The sequence below is a fragment of the Tenrec ecaudatus genome, chromosome 4 (genome assembly GCF_050624435.1).
Source record: "Tenrec ecaudatus isolate mTenEca1 chromosome 4, mTenEca1.hap1, whole genome shotgun sequence".
Classification (NCBI taxonomy): domain Eukaryota; kingdom Metazoa; phylum Chordata; class Mammalia; order Afrosoricida; family Tenrecidae; genus Tenrec; species Tenrec ecaudatus.
In genome coordinates, this window is record NC_134533.1 from 21,870,626 (window position 1) to 21,893,876 (window position 23,251).

The window sequence follows — 23,251 nt, forward strand, 5'->3', positions numbered from 1 at the left end:
CTTTCTTCAGAGTTGACTGTTTGTCTTCTCTTGGCTCATCTTGTATGTCTTCCAGACCTTCCTTATTGTGCTTCATCAATCTAAAATCCATCCTTTTCTATGGGATAGCACGTCTGTAAAATTGTTGCAAAGCTATAATAGCTTGGAAGATGTCCACCTGGGTTTTGTTAAAAATGTGATATTCTCTCTCACCACAAAATCAACATGGCAGAAAAAATATACTTTTATTTTTAAGAAGCCCTAAGTAAGGAGCTCTGCTGGCATAGTAGGTTAGAGGACATGTTGGGCAGCTAACCTCACGGTCAGATGTCTGTAAGCCACTGGGGAAACATAAAGCTTTCTACCTCCATAAGGTTTGCCATTTTGGAAAAATGTAGGGACAGTTATACTTTGTCCGTTGTGGTCAGTTTGAGTCAGAATAAACCTGAGAGTAATGAGTTTGCTTTGCTTTGAGTTTAATGTAGGGATCCTGGTGGGCTAGTAGCTTACATGTTGGGCTGCAAACCACAAAGTCAGAAGTATTAATCCACCAGCTGCTTTTAAGGGAAAAGATGGGGCTTTCTGCTCCCATATATATTTACCACCTTAGAAGCCCTCAGTGGCGATTCTACTTTGTCCAGTAGGGTCAAAATAAGTAGAAATCAACTCAATGGTAGTGAATGAGATCAAGACAAGTGCACTATGGAGAAAATTTGTCTGCATCATCTGCTTATTGCAAAGCCATGTTTAAATATGATTTGTTTGGGGGAAAATGTATGTCTGAACTGTAAGCTTAGTAGAATTATTTTTTACTTGCCCTTATACAATACATACTTTACTAGTGTAAACAGCCTATTCTCCCATATCCTTTGCCACCCCATAAAAACAGGCTCATAGAGGAAACAGAAATCGTGAATGTATTTGAATGTATATGTTTCCTGAAGTATTAGAGGAAAGTAATATTTATTTTAAGCCTAATTGAAATAGAAATGTTCAGCATAATTTAAGAATGAGAATTTGTTAAATATAACAATATATTCTAATTCCTTCATTATCTAAAACACTGTATTCCCAGAGGAAGAGATTGGATATTGGAAACAGAATAACATATCAGCATCATTATTGACAATGAAACCATGCAATATAATGCAGTGTCCAGTTCAGCCCTGTATAATTGAATTCATTAGTTATTATATATTCCCAATTTTAATTATGAGAAGCAAGAACTGGGTCCCATTAGAAAGCTATGAGACATATTTTAGAAAGAAAAAGATGGCTATATTTAAAACTAACAAAGATATTAACAGATATTTTAACCTATTAATTGAACCTGAGTCTTTATGAAAATATAATTCCCTCCAAAGCTGCTCTGTCTAAACAGATCACATTTCCCAACTGGGAAAGTGGATAAGATTTACTTACTTTTCTCCCTATCACCTTAATCATTTAGATTCTTTTTCTATATTTACCTTTTTTATTATTAATATATAAGTTTTCCAAGGTGCTGCATGTTTAATCACTCATCTACATATGCAAAGTTTGGGTGTTCAAGTAAACTAAGAAATAGAAGGAGTCCTGTATATATCTTTCTGAAAAATAACCTTCATTAATATCCAAAGGAAAAAAATTCTGCTATGCTCTACAAGGAGTCACAGAAACTTGAACTTGATCCAACCGCAACTGGATGATTGCTATGACAATTCTGAGGCCTGCTTCTTCCCCAGCAAGATAAGAAAACTACTGTCCTCACGAATATTATACCTTACTGATACAAAACTCATACAATTGGAATATTCACATGGACTGTCCTTATGTGGGGATCAATGAATCATCTCCTATTCTATTGCAATACAATTTATAATGAGAGGGATTAATTCTGAAAAAAGCATTAACTTTATTTAGGACAGAGACATGACAAAATGTTCCGTCAGCTAACATAAATTACTGGTATTAACTGTAGCATAACTCACCACATAAAATATAAATCTTTAGTTTCAAAAGAATAATTTTATACTAGAAAAAATAAACATATTTTATGCCATAGAGTGAACATCTAGAAACTGCATTTTTAATAAAATATACCAATACAAGGATGTACAAAATTTTTCTCATTTACAGATTATTTAATGCTGTGAAAATTATATTACAATTAATTGATTATATGGGGCTTTTTGGAAGGAGTACATCTTCACTGTAAGTAGGAGTGCAATTGTTTCTCAACTTATTTGCACTTTGTGATCCAGAGCTTCTTCATTGCACTTTTCATCTCTGCATTTCTCAGAGTATAAATTAAAGGGTTCAACAAAGGGGTGATAACAGTGCAAAATACAGTCAAAGATTTATCCATGGGCAAGGAGGAAGGAATTCTCACATACATGCCAATACAAGGGACAAAGAAGAGGACCACCACAGTGATGTGGGAGCCACAGGTGGACAGGGCTTTGCGCCTCCCCTCCTGACCAAGGCTCGTTAGGGAGTTCAGAAGGACTCCATATGAAATGAATAATAGCAAAAAGATGACCACACATATCGCCCCATCATTGGCAACCACCGTGAGACCTATGACATAGGTGTCAGTGCAGGCAAGTTTTAACAAGGGGTACATGTCACAGAGGATGTGGTCTATGACATTGGGGCCACAGAAGGGAAGGTTGTAAACAAAGAGAAGCTGAACTACAGCATGCATAAAACCTCCAACCCAGGCCAACAGCAGTAGCAGAATACACACCCGTTGACTCATTGTGGTCATATAATGCAGGGGCTTGCAAATAGCCACGTAGCTGTCATAGGCCATGACCACCAGAAGTGAAATCTCAGCACCACCAAAGAAGTGTCCTATAAAAAGCTGAATCATACAACCTTTAAAAGAAATGGTTTTCTTCTTATGGAGTAAGTTTATAATCATATTTGGGGTAACTGCAGTGGAATAAACAGCATCTATAAATGATAAGTAACCAAGAAAGAAGTACATCGGGGCATTCAAGGTTGCACTGACCACCACAGTCACAACAATGAGGAGGTTGCCCATCATTGTGACAATGTACATGAGCAAGAACACAACAAATAATATTTTCTGAACTTGAAGGCTCTGGGTGAGCCCCAAGAGGATGAACTCAGTCACATTGTTCCTTGGTTCCATATGCTCTTCTGTGTCCTTAGGTCTGACTTCAGGACTTATAAACCTGTAAGTATAATGATTACTGGTAACGATTAACAATCTTAAGATTATTTATTTATTCATTCAATGAATGACAACTTTGATTTACTATTTTCCAACACTATCCAAAGTTATAAGCATGCAAGTCTGATTAAAGATTGCCCCTAACCTCAGTGAATGTATGCACTAATGGGGAAACAAATTAGAAACATACATGAGGAAAAGACAGATTATTAAATACATGGGCCTGGTATGCTAACCTTTTATCTGAAAGTAAATAATATTGAACATATAATTAATATTATAAATGCAATTAAATTAGAAATAAAAATGTAATGTTGAAATAAAGTAAGATTTACCTCATATTTACTTTCAGTTAGTAAAAGAAATGATTTTGGACATTGTAGAAATGGAAGAATTTTCTTAAGTAACAACTGAAGTAAAAACTAGACATATCTTACAATTGAAAAAATTTTAAGGATTGTTAAAGGTACAATAAACACAGTCAAAGAAATAATAATAAGTTTGGAAAATCATTTACATTTTAGAAGATAAACATAAGGTTACAATATAAAACTGATGAAGAGTTCTATCTAGCTAGGCAGCAAAAAAACAACTAACAGGGACATGAGCAAAGGATATAAATGAAAGTTACAGAAAAAGTATGTCTAGGACAGTGGTTCTCAACCTTCCTAATGCCGTGACCCTTTCATACAGTTCCTCAAGTTGTGGTGACCTCCCAACCATAAAATTATTTTTGTTGCTACTTCATCACTGTAGTTTTGCTACTGTTATGAATCAGGTGACACCTGTGAAAGGATCCTTCGACCCCCAAAAGGGTCATGATCCACAGATTGAAAGCCACTGGGGTAAGGGGTCATCAAATATATCAGAGAAGGCTGAAACTCTCCTGTACATAGCAAAATGCAAAATAAAATAACAAATTTCACTTTATTCCTATTCGCCGGCCAAAAAAAAGGGTTTAAAGTGTTAATGATAAGTGACAAAGACATAGTCCTATCAATGACTGTGTGATTTATAAAGCTTTAAATAACAAAATAAAAGAAGAAAAATTTAAAGTAGATTCCATCATAAGAGAAAGGGTTGTATGTATTATAAAACATGCAAACAAAAAACTATTGAGAATGAATCAGACCTATACTTCTGTTTCAGAGATCTCAACAAGATATTATTTCACCAAGATACTATTAAACAAGTGAAACTATGATTATAAATATTTGCATATGCTTATATGAGCATGGAAGAATATGGAATGATATTTTTGATTTTGTTACAAACAATTTATATCTCTGCTTCTGTTATACATAAAATGATAAAAATTATGTGAAGGGAGGTTTCAATGAAAAGAAAACAAAACTACATATCTACAAATATATATATATATATAATTAATATTCACCAGTCCTGCAATGTCTTTAGCATTTTCAGTAATAACATGCAGATACTAAGTTTCTATTGATGTTGATTTCCATATCTACCTTCCTAATTCTACCTGACCTCATAACGTTGCATGAATTATCCTGGGTTCTAACTATGGCTAAGCACTCTGCATGTGCACTAGATCCTATTCTCCCTATTACACTCAAAACATTGCTCATGGAATAATTTCTTCCATTTCCAACATCACCAATTTTCCTCTGTTTTGCATTGCTCTGTCCACACATGTATACACTATAAAAGGTCAATTGCTTAAATAATCTAATCACCAACTTCACATCTATTTTAAGCAAACAACTCCATCCTACATACAAACTTCTTCACAATAAACAGTTACAATCCTGTTCTTATACTGCCTATTATTCCTATGGACTGAAATAACAGCTTGCTTATTTAAATAACATCTCCTTATATTCTTGAAAGACAACTAATCAAGGTTTATGCAGGCTAACGCAATTCTAATAATCAAAAAAGATTAGCAAACAAAACTTAGAGGACACTACAATTGATGTAAGATTGGTATTCACAAATACCTGGCCACTAAAATACCCACATTTAATATTGAAATATTATAAGTTACACTTGAACTCATTTCTAAGAACACTAATCTTAGAGAAAGGAGACATATTCTGGATTTTTATAGCATGGACAAATCCAAAATTATATTACAAAATATAGTCAATTCTCATACATTTTACTGGTCACAAAGTATTTCTAATATGCATGATGATCATAATCACTTAGAAGAATATTAAAATTTTGACTTTCCCAATCACATTGCCCATGTACTTTAGCAATGTACAAAACCAGTGAAGACTCTTATATATAAAAATACTTCCAGAGTTACCTGCATCAACAAACAGTCCTATTACCCAACTTCTCCATTGAGGTAGCTTTTCTCTGGTCTTAAAAGGTAACAGCTTCCGGCAGTGAAGCCATCTCTGCTGACACAGAGAGTAAACTAGTAGCTGCATCATCACCACGTGAAGAAACAATTCCATGTGCTTCACCAGGGCTGTTCCATCTTGATTACTGAGGGAGTAAAAGAAGGTGCTTTATAAAACACTGGACTTTTCAAGAAGAATACAAAAACTGTCATGCAAAAAAACAAAGTCTGAATCTTGGTTTTAAACCATGAATCTTGGTCCTGAAAATAAGTTTTAAATAAATAGGATGTGGTTTTAAAGGAGAGTTTATTTTGTGAAGCAAAAAAATTGTGAATTGCTAAGATGGATATTTTATAGCTTGTCATTTAGAAGTGAAGTAGGGAACTAGCGTTTACAGCATTCAGCTTCTGAATGCTTTATACTGGCCTAACTTCATACAGCATAGTTGAAGTTTGGTTTGCCCGAAGGATGCATAATAATTTCATGTTCATATGTAGTTATCCTTTGAGTCTATCATTTCAATTCCTGAAATAGCTAATCATCTAAATACTCCTATTAACAAGCACTATCCACAGTAAGGGCCACATTCTGTGGACACTTATTTACATTTGACTGCAATACATATAGTTGAGTCATTCAATTCCTGCAACTCCAAGGGTGATTCTACCATAATTGAACTCTTTGGGACATTAATCATAATTCTGAGAGGAGCTTCCACATCTCCAGAGATGCCACAAGGATAGTGCCCACATCGAGAAGGACTTAGAGACCTGGGAACTCGGGGGAGAAAAATCACCAAAGGACAGCCTGAGGTCAAATCACCCACAGGGAAGAACAGTGGTCAGAACTGGAGTTTGTGAATATCCTCTTGCTTAATTACGACCTTCAAGCAAAACCATTTGGTAAGTTTCAGTCTGACTTTGTAGATGTCATTCAGAAAATGAAAGAAAATAAAGATTTCAGAACAAGTCGTTGGAAATTATATTCAAAAGCACATATGCAGGGTAGTTCCCTATAAAGAAAAGTTAATGTCCTAACTCTTCTACCTGTGGAAGTGACTCTGTTTAAATAGAATGTGTGAAAATATTCTTAGTTTACCTAACATGAGGCCATCCACCAATTGGGTGGCCACCAGCCAGTTAGGTGGCCACCACTGCTGTGCTGGCCAATGAAGAGAAAAGATGCACAGAAACAGAGAGGTAAAGAATGCCACTCGAGGTTGGAGTTGCCACCCAGGAATTCTTGGAGCCATTAGAAGCGAAGAGAGAGGCAAAGAACAGATTCTCCCTCTCTGCTTCAGAAGAAGCAAGACAGCCACCACCCTGATGCTGGACTTAGTCTCCAGAACTGTGAGAAAATAACCATCAGTTGTCTAAGACACCAATCTGTCGTACAGTGATACCTTGGTGGTCGAATAAGTCCAAGCTGGAACTGCTTGTAAAGTTTGGAAAAAATCTGCTTGGTGTTCATAACTTCGCTTGATAGTCCAACAGAAAATTCAACTTGAAAAAAATCCCCTATGGGCTGAGACTGAGAAACATGTGGCATCTCGCCACAGACACAAAAGGATGCCACTTCAGTGTCAGCACTGCTCTCTCTCAGAAAACACATGGTGCTTGTATTATTAGGGCATTAACATGTTTGTGCTTCTCTCCTTTTTTGCGCTTTATTTGCATAAAATATTGTAACCATGGCTCAAAGAAAGGTAGTGGAACCAACAATAAAGCTAAGAGGAAAGCAGGGAGAACCACGATAGAGTTAAAGAAAGAAATCCTTGTCTGATTTGGAAGCAGAATACGTGGCTAAGTCGACATGATCAAATTTGGGTGGGGAGCAAGGGGGTGGGGGTAATGATTAAAGTGATTAATGTATTGAAAGGTGTGAAATCATTAACTACAGGAAAGAAAAAAAAGAAAGAACCCAGACCATCCAAGAGGTTGAAAAGTTCCTGTATTTGGATAAATCAGAGACAACTCGATGGTGATAGAGTGTCAGAGAAAATGATATGCAGGAAGGCTAAAAGCCTCCCTAATGATTTAATGAAAATGTTGAGTTGTCCCAAGTTTTCACAGCCAGCCACGAGTGGCTGGAAAAATTCAAAACGAGAACAGGCAAGTACAGTGTAGTGAGGCACTGGGAAAGTGTGAGCACAATAAAAAACACTGAGAAACTCATGGCTGAATTTAGTAGATACCTGGGGGCGGAGGGTTTCATTCCTGGGCAACTATTTAGCTATGATGACACTGGACTCTTTTGGGAGGGGGGAGAAGGGTGGGGAATGTCTAATAAGACTTTCATTACTGAAGAGGAAAAGGCATTTCCAAGCCACAAGCCTATGCAAGATAGACTCGCTCTACGTTTCTTGTATGGGAGTGCTGGTGGGGGCGTTAAAGTGAAGTACATGTTAGCGTACCATTCTGAAAATCCACAGGTTTTCAAACAACAAAACAAAATGGAAACTAAGTTAATTTTATTTACCATGCTGTGTATTGATATATAATGTACTATATTTATTGTATTTAGATGTTTTTGGGAATATTTCCACAACCTGGAAGTGTTAACTTTGTGCCAAAGCCTGGAAAACATAAAGTTATAACTGTACTTTTTTGGGTCTCAGAACCAATTATTTAGTTTTCCATTATTTCTTATGGAAAAAATTACATTCCATTATCAAACATTTTGGTGTCTGGATGTGTATTTGGAATGAACTGAGTTCACCAACCAAGGACTCACTGTATTCTGTTACAGCGTTATCCAAGTAGCAAAGAGCTTCACTGACTTAGAAAGAGTTTCAGGCAGGGAGGTAGCTAGAAACTGTATAGAACCAAGACAAAAACAAATTGATAACTTGGGAATATTTAAGTCCTTAACAAACAGTTCTTTATAGAGAACTTGCCACCAGCTATTCTTTCCATACCAAGTGACAATGAGCTGTGTTGGTGTAAGAGGAGGAAATGCCATTGGGAAATGTGAATAAAGAGAAAGGAGACTAGTAGAAATTATGACTCTGATTATCTTTTATATATCTCCTCTCTTTTTACTGCACTCCAAACCAAATTCATTGCCTGAGAATAAATTCTGATTCATAGCAGCTTTATAGAACAGAGAAAAACTGTCTCACAGAATTTCTAAGGCTATCAGTCTTTATAGAAGTACACGACTATGTCTTTCTCTTCAGAATGGTTGGTGGGCTATCAAAAGAGCTTTCAGTCAGCAAAAAGGAGGTTGAACACTGCACCACCGGGCACCATTCGACCTTCTTATTAGACTCAACATTTCCAGAGAAAGCTCAGGTTAAGTGAGCCATTCCAATGACTCCCTTCCCGTCCCTGACTTTGGAAGCAACACAAGATGCACTTGGGTGTGCGTCTTCATTTATTAGATTATCTAATAAAAATATAATAAAAAGTTTTCATTTTTGAGTGAGTTCAGAACAAGGGACAACTTTAAAGAAGATCCTGGCTATACCTCAAGCTGCCCTAAGAAATTAGCATTGTGAGCAGGCAATTTTTTTAGGATCTTTTTTCCTAAGACAAAATGAGAAATCATAAATCTCTGGCAAGAACCAGTTCAAAAATCATAATATTGATCTATAGATTAATCAATGACTCCATACACGCTTCTGAAAAATAAGAGTGTATTTGTTCTTATTTTGTGGAACTATCAAGTCTATTATAACCTAATAACAACCTTATAAGCAACAGAAGGAAATCCCATCCCATCCTATGATATCCTCACAATCATTGCAATACTTGAGCCTATTGTTGCAGTCATTGGGTCAATCCATATCTTGGAGTCTTCCTCTTATTACATTTACCTTCTAGTGACTAAATTTGGCATCATTTTCAAGTGACTGGTCCCTCCTGAGATTATGTCCAAATTACACAACAGTTTTGGCATCCTCACTTATAAGCAGAATTCTAACTATGATCCACACAATGAAGCACTCTTGCACACCCAATAAAACACAATTCAAAATCCTTCTTATATGGTCTTCATTGAGGGAAGATCCATCTGATGGCATGAATCTCCTTCATTCCACGTTCTCTTCAGAATTTCTCTTGCATTTCCCACGGCTGCACCCTGCGAATGTACTCCTACACGCTTATTTCAATTCAGCTTCAATTAAGGTCAATAAAGATTAGCAAAATCTTATCTGCATGTGATATTAATGGTGTTCAATAATTTGGCACTATGTTGAATCGCCTTTCTTTAGGTTGGGGACAAATGTGAACCTCTTCCTGTCTGTTGGTCAGGTAGCTGTCCTCCAAAGTTCTTGTGACAAAACAGAGAGTTCTTCCATCTCATCATCAATTTGCTGAAATATTTCAATTGATATTCCATCAATTCCTAGAGCCTTGATTTTCACTAATGCCTTCAGTTCAGCATGGACATCTTCCTACAATACCATCAATTCTTGATCATATGGTTGAAAATCAACCAAGTCTTTTTGGTGCAATGAATGCCTATTCCATTCATCTTTTTTTGATACATCCTGCCTTACTAAATATTTTGCCTATAGAATCCTTCAATATGGCAATCAAAGACTTGAATTTTTTCTTCAGCTCCTTCCATCTGAAATGGAACAAGCATAAATGGAGATACTGTGATAATTATCAGAGATTGGAATACAAAAGTTGGAAACAAAGAGGAAGGAACAGTACTTGGAAAATGTGGTCTTGGTGATAGAATTCAAGCTGGAGATCGATCACATGATAGAATGAGACCAACAACTTGTTCACTGCAAATGCTTTCAAGAACACAAAGGGTGGGCTTCTGCAGATGAAATACACAGGAAGCATCCAACAGAGCTGGAAAGAACACACAGAGTCACTGTACCAAAAAGACAACTGATATTCCACCATTTCAACAGTTAGCATATGAGCAAAAATGAATGGGCCTGAAGGAAGAAGTTCAAGGAGAAAACATGGAGGCCATCAAGGATTTCATCTCACTTGGATCCACAATCAATCTTGGAAGCAGCAGTCAGGAGATCAAAAGACACATTGCCTTGGGTAAGCCAGCACGAGGCCTCTTTAGAAGTGTTGCAAAGCAGGAATGGTACTTTAAGGACTAAGGTGTGTCTGTCCCAAGCCAAAGTATTTTCAATCGTCTCATATGCATTTGCATCTGAAAGTTGGACATTGAATTAAGAAGACTGAAGAAGAATTGAGGTATTAGAATTATGATCCTGGTGAAGAATATTGAAAGTGCCATGGGCTGCTAAAAGGACAAACCCATCAATCTTGGACAAAGTACCCACAGAATGCTCCTTAAAGGCTAGGATGGAGAGACCAATCCTTGGAGAAGAATAACATTTTTGGTAAAGTAGAGGGGAAGTGAAAAGGGGGAAGGGCCTTGAATAGATGGATTGTCATAGTGTCTACAAACACTGAGGTCCAACATAAGAACAATTGTGAGGATGACACAGGATCTGACAGTGTTTCCTTCTGTTGCCCAGAGGGTCTCTAAAAGTCATAAACATCTCATTGTAACCCAACAACCACATATTTGATTATGTTTTCATTGCTGTCCCTACTGTATTCTGCAAGCATTTCTAAATGTTCACCCTGGTGTGGTCCCATATGACCTCCCACACTGATTCATCACATATTTGCCTGAACATCCACCCACAAATTATTGTTTGTTATTACTATTGTTACAGGATTGTGGGTGCTATAGTATTTACCATATTTGGCCTTTATTCTTACATGCCTCACTGCATCTTCATTTACCTGGTCATACTATCAATTCCTCCACATGATGTCCTGCATTTCCCTTCACCAGAATTAACACATCTATTATCACCTTAGTTTCACCTTCCCTCCTTTCCATCCCTGGTAGTCTAATTTCCTTTTAAAAATTTATTTATTGGGAGCTAATACATATATTATATCATTCCACAGTTCAATCATGTCAAGTAGAATTGTACATTTGTTACCACAATCAGTTTCCAAACATTCTTTTTCTTCCTGGACCCCTTGACATTGTCTCCCTTTTACTCGCACCCCCCCACTGTACCCCCACCCCTTAAAACACTTATTCTACTTACTGTCCCTTTAGGTTCATCAGTCCAGAGTTTCACATACCAAAAAACAGAAAACACCACTTCAAGAGGGTGACCTCTGATGACATAACACCTCTGAGATACACCCTAATATGAGCAAACGAAAACAAAACAAAGCAAAGAAAATGTTGAATACCCGATCAGGTCCAGTGTGCATCAGAGGGGAAGATCAAATGGCAATTTTTAACTGTTCAAGTCAGATTTATGCATTTGATCTGCTACACCCATCTCTCCAATGCCCCGTGTTTAGTAACCCCTTCCTCTCATCCTTGAATTGTGGATAGAGTGAGCTCACCAAAGGCTTGTTTCCTAATATTTCCCACATAATCATTTTAAAAATAAGGGTTTTATATAATATTTCCTTTTTGAATTTGACTTACTTCACTATATAAAATGTTCTCCAGACTCGTCCATGTTCGGAGATGTTCTAGATTCATTAATTTTTATTGTCTAACATTTCATTACATACAAGTACTATAGTTTATTCATCTATTGAGGGGCAACTAGATGTTTCTACATTCTTTCTATTGTGAATAATGCTGCAGTGAAAATGGGTGTGCATACGTTTATTTATGCCATGGCTCTTAATTCTTTAGAATTATATTTTACAATATACATATTGTTTTAAGAATGGATTTCTGGCTTATATGATATTTTTACTTTCAGTTTTTTAAAGAAGTGCTGATTGTACTATTTTAAATATCACTAGTAGTACATAAAAGTTTCAATCTTACCACCATAGTACCAGCATGTGTTGTCTTATGTTTTTTAATCAGTGCATGCTGGGATGGGATTTCATTGAGGTTTTTATTGCATCTCGCTAATGTCTAGTCATCACAAGCATCTGTTCAAGTGTTTGTTAGCTACTAGAGTGCATTTTTTGGTGAAGTGTCTGTTTATAACCCTTTTAATTAGATTCCGATATCTCTCTTGTAAATTTGGTCATTTTGCATCATTTTTTAGATTACAACCTTGTAAGATTTGTGTTTGCCAAAAATGTTTTCCCAGTATGTAAGTTCTCTTTCTACCCATTTAATGAAGACTTTTGAGAAACACACATATTTAATTTTTGGTAGTACCCCATTACCTAGTTTATCTTTTGCTATTTGTGTATAGTTAGTTGTGTTTGATAGCCTATTTGTACCATATATTGGGACCCCTTTTGGTCCCTATATTTTCATCTATGATTTTACAGTTTTTAGTTTGAGATTTATGTCTTTGATCCATTCTGGCTTATTTATATGAATGGTATAAGAAATAGACCTTGTTTCATTTTTCTACAAATGGATACACAGTTTTGATAGAACAATTTGTTAAATAGATAATTTCTTCCTCATCTGATGGATTTGATTCTTTGTCAAATACCTGCTGCTCAGAACCACCTAGAGTTATTTCTGAATTCTTAACTCTGTACCATTGGTCTAAATGTGTAGCCATTTGACTGCTGTAACAATACATTGGGTTCTGAGAATTGTGTTGTGTGAAATCTCCTACTTTGTCCTTATTCCTCAGTCATGCTTGAGCTATATGGATGTCTGGTGGTTCTGTTGGGTAAGTGTAGGGCAAGGTCAATCATTCAAATCCCCAGCTGCCCTTTAGGAGAAAAATGAGCCTAGCTGCCATTGTACACAATACAACACTTGGAAACTCTATCTAAGGCCACTGTTAGAATAACCTAACTGCAACAGGCTCCTTTCCAGATAAAATTGGTAATTACTTTATATATTCCATTAGAGAATGTATTGGAAATAGGATCAGTATATTATTATATTAATAAATCATGCTGGGTTGTATTGAGAAATAGAAGTAATATTAAATAAGAAATTCAAAAGAAAGCTAAAGAGATTTATTGTGCTAACAGAATGATGAACAGGAAATATTTTTAGCCACTTTTGGATTTCAGAAATTTCTTCTGAATATTACTCTGTTTTCTCAATCTGATCAATAGCAAACTTTCTGAAGTAACTTATTTTATACTGTTTTAAATTCAATAAACTGTTCAAGTCTCATTTCTATACATATTGGTAAAAATAAGATTACAATGTAAGCTTAGTTTTATATTTTAATTTATAACAGGAAAACTACCTGTACTCTTTTTTTAATCCTCTAGAATTTCTCCATTGTACTCATTCTAACCTCAAGAATCCTTTATCCTACATTTGGAGTGCCTTTACAAGTACAAAGAGAAGCCTTCCTAGAGCATCCACTGACCTGACTAAGTGCTTCATTGTGATAATGTATTATCAAAGTGTGTTGCATTAGCATTAGCAATGGTATTTGCGTTGTGGGTGCATATTTTTATTCTGCCTTTGATTAACTTTTTCCTCCAGAGATTTTCTATGGCATTTTTCATCTCAGAATTTCTCAAGGTGTATATCAGAGGATTCAACATAGGCGTGACCATGGTAAAAACCACAGACACAGATTTATCAATGGGAAAGTTGGAAACTGGTCGAACGTACATGAAAATACAGGGGACAAAGAAGAGGACAAGCACTGTGATGTGGGAGCTACAGGTCGACAGGGCTTTGCGCCTCCCTTCTTGACTGTGCGTCTTCAGGGAGTTTAGGATGACCCCATAGGAGATTAGTAGAAGGATAAAGATGACCATACAGATGGCTCCACCGTTGAAAACCACAGTGAGGCCCACAAAGTAGGTGTCAGTACAAGCAAGCTCCAATAAGGGGTACATGTCACAAATGAAGTGATCGATGACATTGGGGCCACAGAAGGGGAGTCTATACACAAACAGAATTTGAACTGTAGAGTGCAAAAATCCTCCAACCCAGGCCACCATCAACCACAGGATGCAAACTTGTCGATTCATGATGGTCATGTAGTGCAGTGGCTTACAGATGGCCACATAGCGATCATAGGCCATTGCCACCAGAAGAAAGACTTCAGCACCACCAAATAAATGTGCGATAAAGAGCTGGCCCATGCAGGCTGGGAAGGAAATTGTCTTTTTATCACAGAGTAAGTCTGCAATCATTTTGGGGGAAATGGCAGTAGAATAAACAGCATCCATGAATGACAGATAAGCAAGGAAGAAGTACATGGGGGAGTCCAAGGAGGGACTTGCAAAAACAGTCATGACAATCAACAGGTTCCCCACCATTGTCACAATGTAGATGAGCAGAAATAAGACAAATAATGCCTTTTGGCCTTCAGGATCCCGAGTGAGTCCCAGGAGGACAAATTCTGTCACATTGTTCTTCATTTACTCATGCACAAGGTCTGCTTCAGTGATGGGAACTCAGGAGGAGAAGAGCTGGAATGCAATCAGGGAATCATGAAGCCCACTATGGATGTGCCAGTCATATCATGGACCACTTCCTCACAGCTGAGTCATCTGCAGGGGCTTATGCATAATAAATATTTGGGAACATTGAGTTTTTCTTGAAAAACTGCATTTTTTCCTTTTATATTTCTATTTCTTCTCTGATAATTGGATTGGGCTTAACTGAATGCTCTCTAAGTCTTCTCTGATGAGACCCACTCAGATTTTTCTCAGATACCTAAAAGTCATTCATTCGTGTAATCATTGTTTTTTAAAGTAGTCGGTGCTTAGGAAATTGTCATTGATGACAAATAGAAGAAAGAGTTTCTGTTCTAAATGAACTTATTCGGGTGGTAGTTACAAATTATACGTAAGTAAACTACATATAACCAGTTCTTTAACATTTGGCTTTGACAGTAAATTGACATAAAATTAGTGGTGAGTATCTTTACATGAGATCTGTGTATCACTAAAAATATGTCCTCTTCAGGAATTACTCACTACATATTATGATAATACACTATTAGATGTGCAGTCCTTCTTGCTTCACATGTAACATAAATTTGAAGTCTTTTTGGCTCATTAAATTTTAAGAACTTGCCCTTTGAAATGTATGGGAAACTACAAGGTCTTTAGCATATTAGTCTATGTCACAATTATTTGGTCACAGATTGTCTATCAGTTTATTTGTGAACAATTTCTGTCACTTTCTTCTTGCCCATCTCACATCTCTATACACTATTATCATTTAGTCAGTACTTCAGTGGTTTTTCTGATGAGTACCTTTACAATATCATCTAAATCTTAAGCAATTTGAATTGAATTGAACAGGCCCCTTAGAATCAACTAGTATTTTTCAGACTTCATTATTTTCAAAACACTTAAATGACCTGAGTCATGAGATGGGCAGAAAGGAGACGCTACAAAGAGAGATAGAGGATGGTGAAATATAGTTTCATATATTCTTTCTAGGTACTGAGAATGGAGCCCTTATGACTTCATGGTGTATGTGTTGGGCTGCTATCAGCAATGTCAGCTTTTCAAAATCACTAGCCACTCACGGGTGGATGATTTAAGGTTTGCTAGTCCCTTACAGATTTATACCCATGGAAAACTGAGGGGCAGTTCTACTCTGCCTTATCGGTTTGCTGTGAGTCAGAATTCACTCAATGGCAGTAATGATGTTTTTTGGTTTGTAGGCACAGAGAGAGGTCAAAGTTAAAACCTTAAAGTCAAGATTACAAAAAGGAGCATTCTCAAGGGGGAAGGCAAACTCAAGGTAAGGGGTTAAGAATAATAGTCATTTTCTCAAAATTTTGCTCAGTTCATTCATTGGGAAGTAAATGGATACAACTAGATCACATCACAATTCTTGCAAGTCCAACTCTGTGATGTTATCGCCGAAACCCCAAATTACATAAATATTTCTATTAATATATATAATTAAACAACCATTTTCAAGCTCATCACTGCCACTTTAAAAATACTAGTAGTGAGATTTGGCTGTTATACTGACCAAACGATGATGAAAGTTTCTCACTCAATGGGTGCCTGTGGAAGACCCAGAACATCTCTAAAGAGATGTCACAGGACAGTGAAGAAGAATGTCTACTCCGCAGCAACACGGCCTGCAATTGAATTCCACCTGCATCACCTACTGTCCATGGGACCTTGGGCAACATAATCAATTTTGATCTCTTTGTGCTTCGAGTTCCTAATTTTTAAAATGAGGATGTTGTTGTACCTACATCGTACTTCTTCTTTTATTTTATGCATGTCTTTTTTAATGTAAAATGCCTAGAACACTTCCTGGCCCCTGATAAACCAAAACCCCAAAGTCATTGCCATCAAGTGGAGGGCAACTCACTGTGACTCGATAGGGCAGGGTAAAAGTGCCCCTCTGGGTTTGAGACTGTGTCTCTTTAGGGGAGTAGAAAATGACATCTTTCTGCCCTGGCACCTGATAAAGATCAATAAATGATCATTATTACTGTTGAATATTCCAGTACAGACTTTGCATCAGAACAAACCATATGGATTTTTGTCAATTTAATAATAAGCGTGTGACTTATAAAAATAATATTGGACCCATTTTCAGATATGATATAACTGGGTATTGCAAACATTATCCGTTATATCATAGTATGTCTGTTGAAAAAAAGCAAAACAGTATGTCTATTGAAAAAAAAAGTAAAAATAAAATGCCCATGCCTTAAAGGCAGACCTAAAGAGTGGAAAATTAAAGAATTGACAAATCAGCTGAAGATGCAGAGAAATGAATATGCACAAGTATTAGGAGCAAGAAGGTGATAAAGAGGGACAGTACTCTTAAGAACACTTTTTCTAAAAGATTTCTTTTAAAGAAAGATTGAGATATAATTTCAAACTCCTAAGGATCCCTGGACTTACTCGAGAAACTTCTTAAAAACCATAGCAAATATACACAGACCAACCTAGAAAAAAGAGTAAAACAAATAAAAAGAAAACAAAAGGAGAAGAGGACAGGAAAGGAAGAGAGAAGAGGAGAGAAGAAAAAGGAAGGAAAAGGGGGCAGGAAGATAGCTTAAAATCCAAAAGCCAAAAAACCAGAAAAGCATTAATTCCTCAGACTTTCTAGCCCCATAGTTAAAGACAAACTCAAGAAAGGGAGAAGATAAGAAGACTGATGGTAGAGAGACAGATGATGATAGATGATAGATAGATAGATAGATAGATAGATAGATGATAGATAGATAGATAGATAGATAGATAGATAGATAGATGATAGATACACAAGTAGATGATATACACACACTTTAGGATTGTTCATATTAAGAAAAATATTGAAATTACTAAACTGCAAAAGAAGACGAACTGACTTCATTTACATTGAATGGGTTTTCAAAGAGAATGGAAACATGGGCAGATTCTTGAGCTTTCCTTTAGAAACCAACTGCAATGAGCACTTTATTAGCCTGGGAGACACAGGCATTACATCATTTTTTAAGCTAGATTGATAAAGGAACAGCTGTTAAAAAGTTAGGGACATATAATTGCATATACCTAATTATATTTAACTACTTACTTTATGTAGAGTCCAGTTTCTTTAATCTTCTTAACAATTAGTGCTGGATTACACTCGGATAAATCTTCTACTAGCCAACTAAATTATATGCATATAAAAATTACATATGCAAACTATCCACTACAATTCCAGTCATCAAAGAGTTGATACTATAAAAAATGAAAAATAATATTAATAGACATTTAAACAATTAACTATATATAGATAAAATTGCCTATTTTAAATTAACATGGCTTTAAAAATAGAAATTGAAATAACAGTAACAGAAAGACAACTCTCTACTTCAATACAACTGCAATTATATAATCCTTTTCAATATGGCAGTAGGAAAGATGCTTCCTGATCACAGTTTCGTAGGAAAGATACTTCCTGATCAGTTTCTGTTTGATAGATACACTAAAATGGAGGCTGTCATAAATTTAAATATTCACCCATTCAAATATATATCAAGCTTCCAGACCAAAGAGGCATTTATGCATTACAACCTGACACACTATAAATTATAGATAGCCTAAATTCTCTATTTCAAATTCATACGTTAGTTACAAATCCCATGAGTCAAGATTACAGCTCTATTGATTTATTTGTAATGCACAACATGTTTATCTTGTTATTTGGCAAATGGATAAGAAACATTCATAAGGCAAAATACTAAAGGTCACCAAATTTTGTAATTCCTGTTGGACATCTAGTTGGTTCAGCTATGTTTTACAAACTTGGAATTGTGCTAAATAAATATCTATAAGACTTTAGCTATATTTTAATACATCATACACATTTTCAATGAGTGTTCTTTGTCAATTGTTGTAAAAATTCACTTCTTGGTTCTTAGTCTTAGTCTGAAAAATCAGTGTTTCTTTCATCAAGAGTAATATAGGGTTTATATATACTCCAACCATAGAATTATATAATCCATAATGAATGAGCCTAGAAGTAGATTCCAATGTCTACACATTTCATACACCCACACAGCTTTTCTATAATCTCAGGGTTGGGGTTTTGTTTTTGTTTTATTTTCAGATAAGTGTGTATATAAACAAATGTATGCCACTACTATTAAGACACTTCAAAATAATATCACTATTTATTGTACAATGATAGTATATAGTTGTACATTCTCAGTTTGGGGGAAAACACATTTAATGCAAAATTAAGTTTATTTGACTGTAAAAACTGAACAAATTATTGGAAAGTACCCTGCCCAAATCTATTATTTATTAACACAAACACACACACACACAAAATCCAGAAATTAGTTAATTGAATTTATGTCTTTTTAGTCATTTATGATGAAGCAACATAGAAATCCTTTACTCTGAACCTTTACAATAATACTCATACATTAAGCTTTGTACCTAACTAGGTGAATGCTAGCAGTTAACTTCCTGGAGAAACCAATAACAGAGTTTCTCACAGACAGGAGTAAAATTTTTTCAGCCTTTCAGGCATTTACAGTGCGCATCCAAAGACCATTTCACCCTCATTTAAAAAAAATGCCTTCACAACTCCAAATATTGCTAAGAAAATTAGGAGCTTTAATAAATTCTCACTGACAATGAAGGCTTTATGAACAACAACAAACATTCAATGCAAACAGCTATAGGACTAGTGACCAGATGGCAGGACAGTCCTGATTTTTAACAAAAAGTCCCAATTTTTGGAAAGAATGCACAACAAGCTAGGGTATATGGTTTTCGGCTGCCATGTGGCTATTTCGCCAGGATATGAGTTTTATCAGTGATGTCCCGCAGGTGTCCCGCTTTACCAATGTTAAAATCTGGTCACCTTACGATGTCACTAAAAGACAGTCTTCAGCCAGGAAAAGAACTTGAATTTTGACAAACCTATTGAGTTCTTCTATCAGAAATATATCTCTCACTTTCATGTGCTGACATAGTTGTGATTTTTAACATCATCATCATTTTAAAACAATGCAAGTTCATTATGCATTCATTTATTAGAGTATTTGGAGCAGATTCAAATGAGATAACTACTCCTGTACAGGTTTTTTGGTGGTAATTTTTTTTCCCATTAGACAGTCCCTAGAGGAAAATAACATGATTCTTGCCAAGAAAATTTAGCAAACAACCAAGTAATTAAAAGTCTCAATGTGAAGGACAATGTAACGGAAAAATACTAAAGTAAAGGGAAGAACCATTTTATGAGTTTCATTTTAGGAAATCTTCAGAAATAATATTTATGGAAAATGAAGGGAGAAACAGGTCCAGATTCTCTTGCCTGCCCCTATTTCTAGCCAAGGAAGGCCTCACACTGATGGTTAGGGGGATGATATCCAGTACCTTTAAGGCTCAGAAGCTGAGGACTTTTGGCATAGCAAAGTCGCCAGGCTGCACTTCAACTGGAATACACTGTACCTCTCAAACCTTAAATACTTTCCTGAGTTTCCCTAACATGAAGAGTTATCTGTCCATGCAAGAGGATGTGTCTTAATCACTTCATACTCAGTTGTCTCAAACTCAACTTTTACATGCCTGCATGGATCATTTATTTTTTTAAAAACATACATTTTGTCAACTGACTCTGAGGCTGGTCATAACATTGAAGTTTATATTTATGTTAGCCAATTAATAAATATTTTAGTTCAGAGAGTTTTTCATTGACCTTTCTGTAATTCTATCAGAAATATCTTGATCTTAAATCTAAATGTAATTAAGTAATGTATATGTGCATGTATGTCTATATATATAGTGTGTATGTGTATATATACATACATATAAATAGAGGTATTTAGCCCGTATCACATCATTTAATTTTTATATTATGGTGTAAATAAAAATTTAACTGAAATTTGAATATATTTTATTTCCATATGAATCTTCAGAATTTGAAGTATGGTAGGCATTATTTTTGTGGAGAGAAATGAAACATCTTCATTTATTCCCCATGGATTTATTTACCATAATATCACAATGTTGTGAGATGCAATTTCAACTTGATCCTACTAAAAGTAAGTTACTCTATTACCTTACTTAACAGTTCACAGTATGTTCCTAATGTTTGCGTCAGATAACCAGAGTCCTAGTGTTCAAATAGCTTATAAAGCACCTATGTTAAGATGGTGAGGTTAGACAGAGGTCTAACACTGCCACCCAGTGATGAACACTAGGAGTTGGGATTAGAAAATACCTTAAAACAGTGGTGAGATGCAGACTGTGTAAAAAACAACTACTGTGAGGCTACTGAAATTTCATAGAAAAACAAGAAAAAGATACGTTTCCTTTATGTAATGGGTAAGCTTCTTAATAAAAATAAAATAGTAGATGCAGACATACAACATGGAACGCAGTTCAGACAAAGTGTATCTTACTCATAAGTGTAACATTCAGAAGTAAACAAACCTGAAGGAGAATTCCCACTTCTCCTGCTGGGTGTTATTAATACAAGTTTTATTTTCTGTTAAAGAAAATGAGATTATTTTATTTCCAAAAATAAGTTCTCAAACAGGTTGTGATTCAACATGATAATCGGTTGTAACTCTCTATGGATGGTAAAATCTTAGTCAAATAAGGCAAAGTTAGTCTGTCCAATGGCCAGATATAGTTACAATTCTCTTAACAATATAGGGAGCACCTTGTCCTCACAGTCAGTGCACTGCCTCGTGATTGGCACATCCACAGGTGATGTTTAATATCCTCACACTTTGGTCGGGAAAGCAATACCTTGATGAATGGCTTATCAAAAATGCAGTGCTAGAGAATGCTGTCATGGAAAAAATCATGTATTATGAGGAAAGTTTAAAATTAGCTACATAGATATCAATCAAAATTTCATTAATTGGCTCAAAAACATTAAGATAACTTTGGAATAAGTAATGATACCAATCACTAGGATAGAGGTGATTAATGACATACCACTATGTATAGAACAAACAAACCAAGTCAGTAATGTGTGGAGAATCTACACCAAAGAGGAACAGCAGGGGACTCTTAAAATAACTTTGAGGAAAAAATACTCAGTGTCAATACATAGTTGCAGGGAAATTGTAAAGAACTAGTAGTTATACCCTCTGGTAATTCATGGGTTAATCCTGAAATAGAACTTTATTTTCAAAAATATTTATATATATATATATATATATATATATATTTTTTTTAATTCCACTCTGGATTATACTTAGTCTATATCTAAAATGGTAATGAAAATGTTAGCAAGATTGTCAAATATTACTTTGTGTACCAATTGTTGTTGTTGGATCCCATTGAGTTCGTTCCACCTCACAGTGACCTATGCTGTTGTACATGAAGGAAATACTGCCCACCTTGCCTCGCCCTCAGAATCATTATGTTTGATCCCGTGTTGTAGATACTGGGTCAATCCACCTCATTAAAGGTCTTCTCTTTCACTGATTGTCCTCATTTGCCAAGCATACTTTTCCAGGGACTGGTCCCTCCTGAAAATATGTCCCAAATGCCTGAGATACAGTCTTGCCATCTACGCTTCTAAGAAACAACGTGGCTGTACTTCTTTCAAGATGGATTTTTTTTTCAGGCAGCCCTACATGTAATATTCTTCTCTAGCATCCTCTTTCAAAGGCACCAATTGGTCTTCTACCTCATTCATTGTCTGGTTTTTCCATGTGTGTGAGGTGACTGAATATACCATAACTTATGTCATGCACATCGTAGTCCTCAAAGTGATATCTTTGCTTTTTAATAATTAAAAAGTTCCTGTGTGGCAGATTTGCCAAAAGTAATAAATTGCTTTCATCTCTTGACTGCAGCTTCATTGGTCAATCATCACTGATTTAAGTAAAATCAAATCCCTGACAAAGTCAAGCTTTTCTCCACTTATCGTGATGTGGCGTATTGGTACAGTGCTGAGGAATTTTCTGTTTCTTGTTGAGGTGTAATCCAAAAGGAACACTATAGCTACTGATTATCTTCAGTGTCTGTGCATTTTCCCATTCTAAATGGTATCATATAATGTTTGTATGCTTTATCATGGACTTATTTCACCAAGAATATTTTGAAGTTCCAAAAACACCTCACTTCCATCAAGTCGATAGCAACTCAGAATGACTCTATTGAACAGAATACAACCTCCTTTAGGCATTTCTGAGATTGTAAATCTTTATGGGAGTAGAAAGCCTCATAATTCTCCCTCAGAACAGTGAGTGGCTTCTAACTGCTGACTTTCCAATAAGCTTCCAACTACACCACCAGAACTCCCTCCATACGGCATAGGAATATATTTTAATATAGCCACCTTTACCCTATACCACCAGTCACTTCTGGGAGCCTGCATGTTGCTGTAGATGCTGGAAACTTTGCCACTATTACTTCAAATACCCGCAAAAATTAGTACCCATGGTGGCCAAGTTTAAGCAGACCTTCTAGGC

At 35.8% G+C, this 23,251-nt stretch overlaps 2 protein-coding genes across 4 annotated transcripts; both read right to left on the minus strand.

Moving 5' to 3' along the window:
• Positions 1 to 413: 413 nt before the first annotated feature.
• On the minus strand, positions 414 to 3,124 carry LOC142446549 (olfactory receptor 4A15-like). 3 transcript variants are annotated; one of them, XM_075548301.1, is made up of 2 exons: positions 2,209 to 3,124; positions 414 to 442 (listed from the first exon to the last, which is right to left on the minus strand). In XM_075548301.1, the coding sequence occupies exons 1-2, from the start codon at positions 3,116 to 3,118 to the stop codon at positions 414 to 416; spliced, it is 939 nt and encodes a 312-aa protein (XP_075404416.1). In that variant the 5' UTR covers positions 3,119 to 3,124. The 3 variants fall into 3 exon arrangements, with proteins under 3 accessions (XP_075404416.1, XP_075404415.1, XP_075404414.1); XM_075548300.1 differs by lacking the exon at positions 414 to 442 and adding an exon at positions 702 to 705 and having other exon boundaries at positions 2,226 to 3,118; XM_075548299.1 differs by lacking the exon at positions 414 to 442 and having other exon boundaries at positions 2,201 to 3,118.
• A 10,688-nt stretch (positions 3,125 to 13,812) lies between these two features.
• Positions 13,813 to 14,768, minus strand: LOC142445755 (olfactory receptor 4A5-like). Its single transcript, XM_075547676.1, is given in 2 exon segments — positions 13,813 to 13,886; positions 13,889 to 14,768. Coding segments are annotated over 2 exon segments (954 nt in total).
• Between the last annotated feature and the right edge of the window lie 8,483 nt (positions 14,769 to 23,251).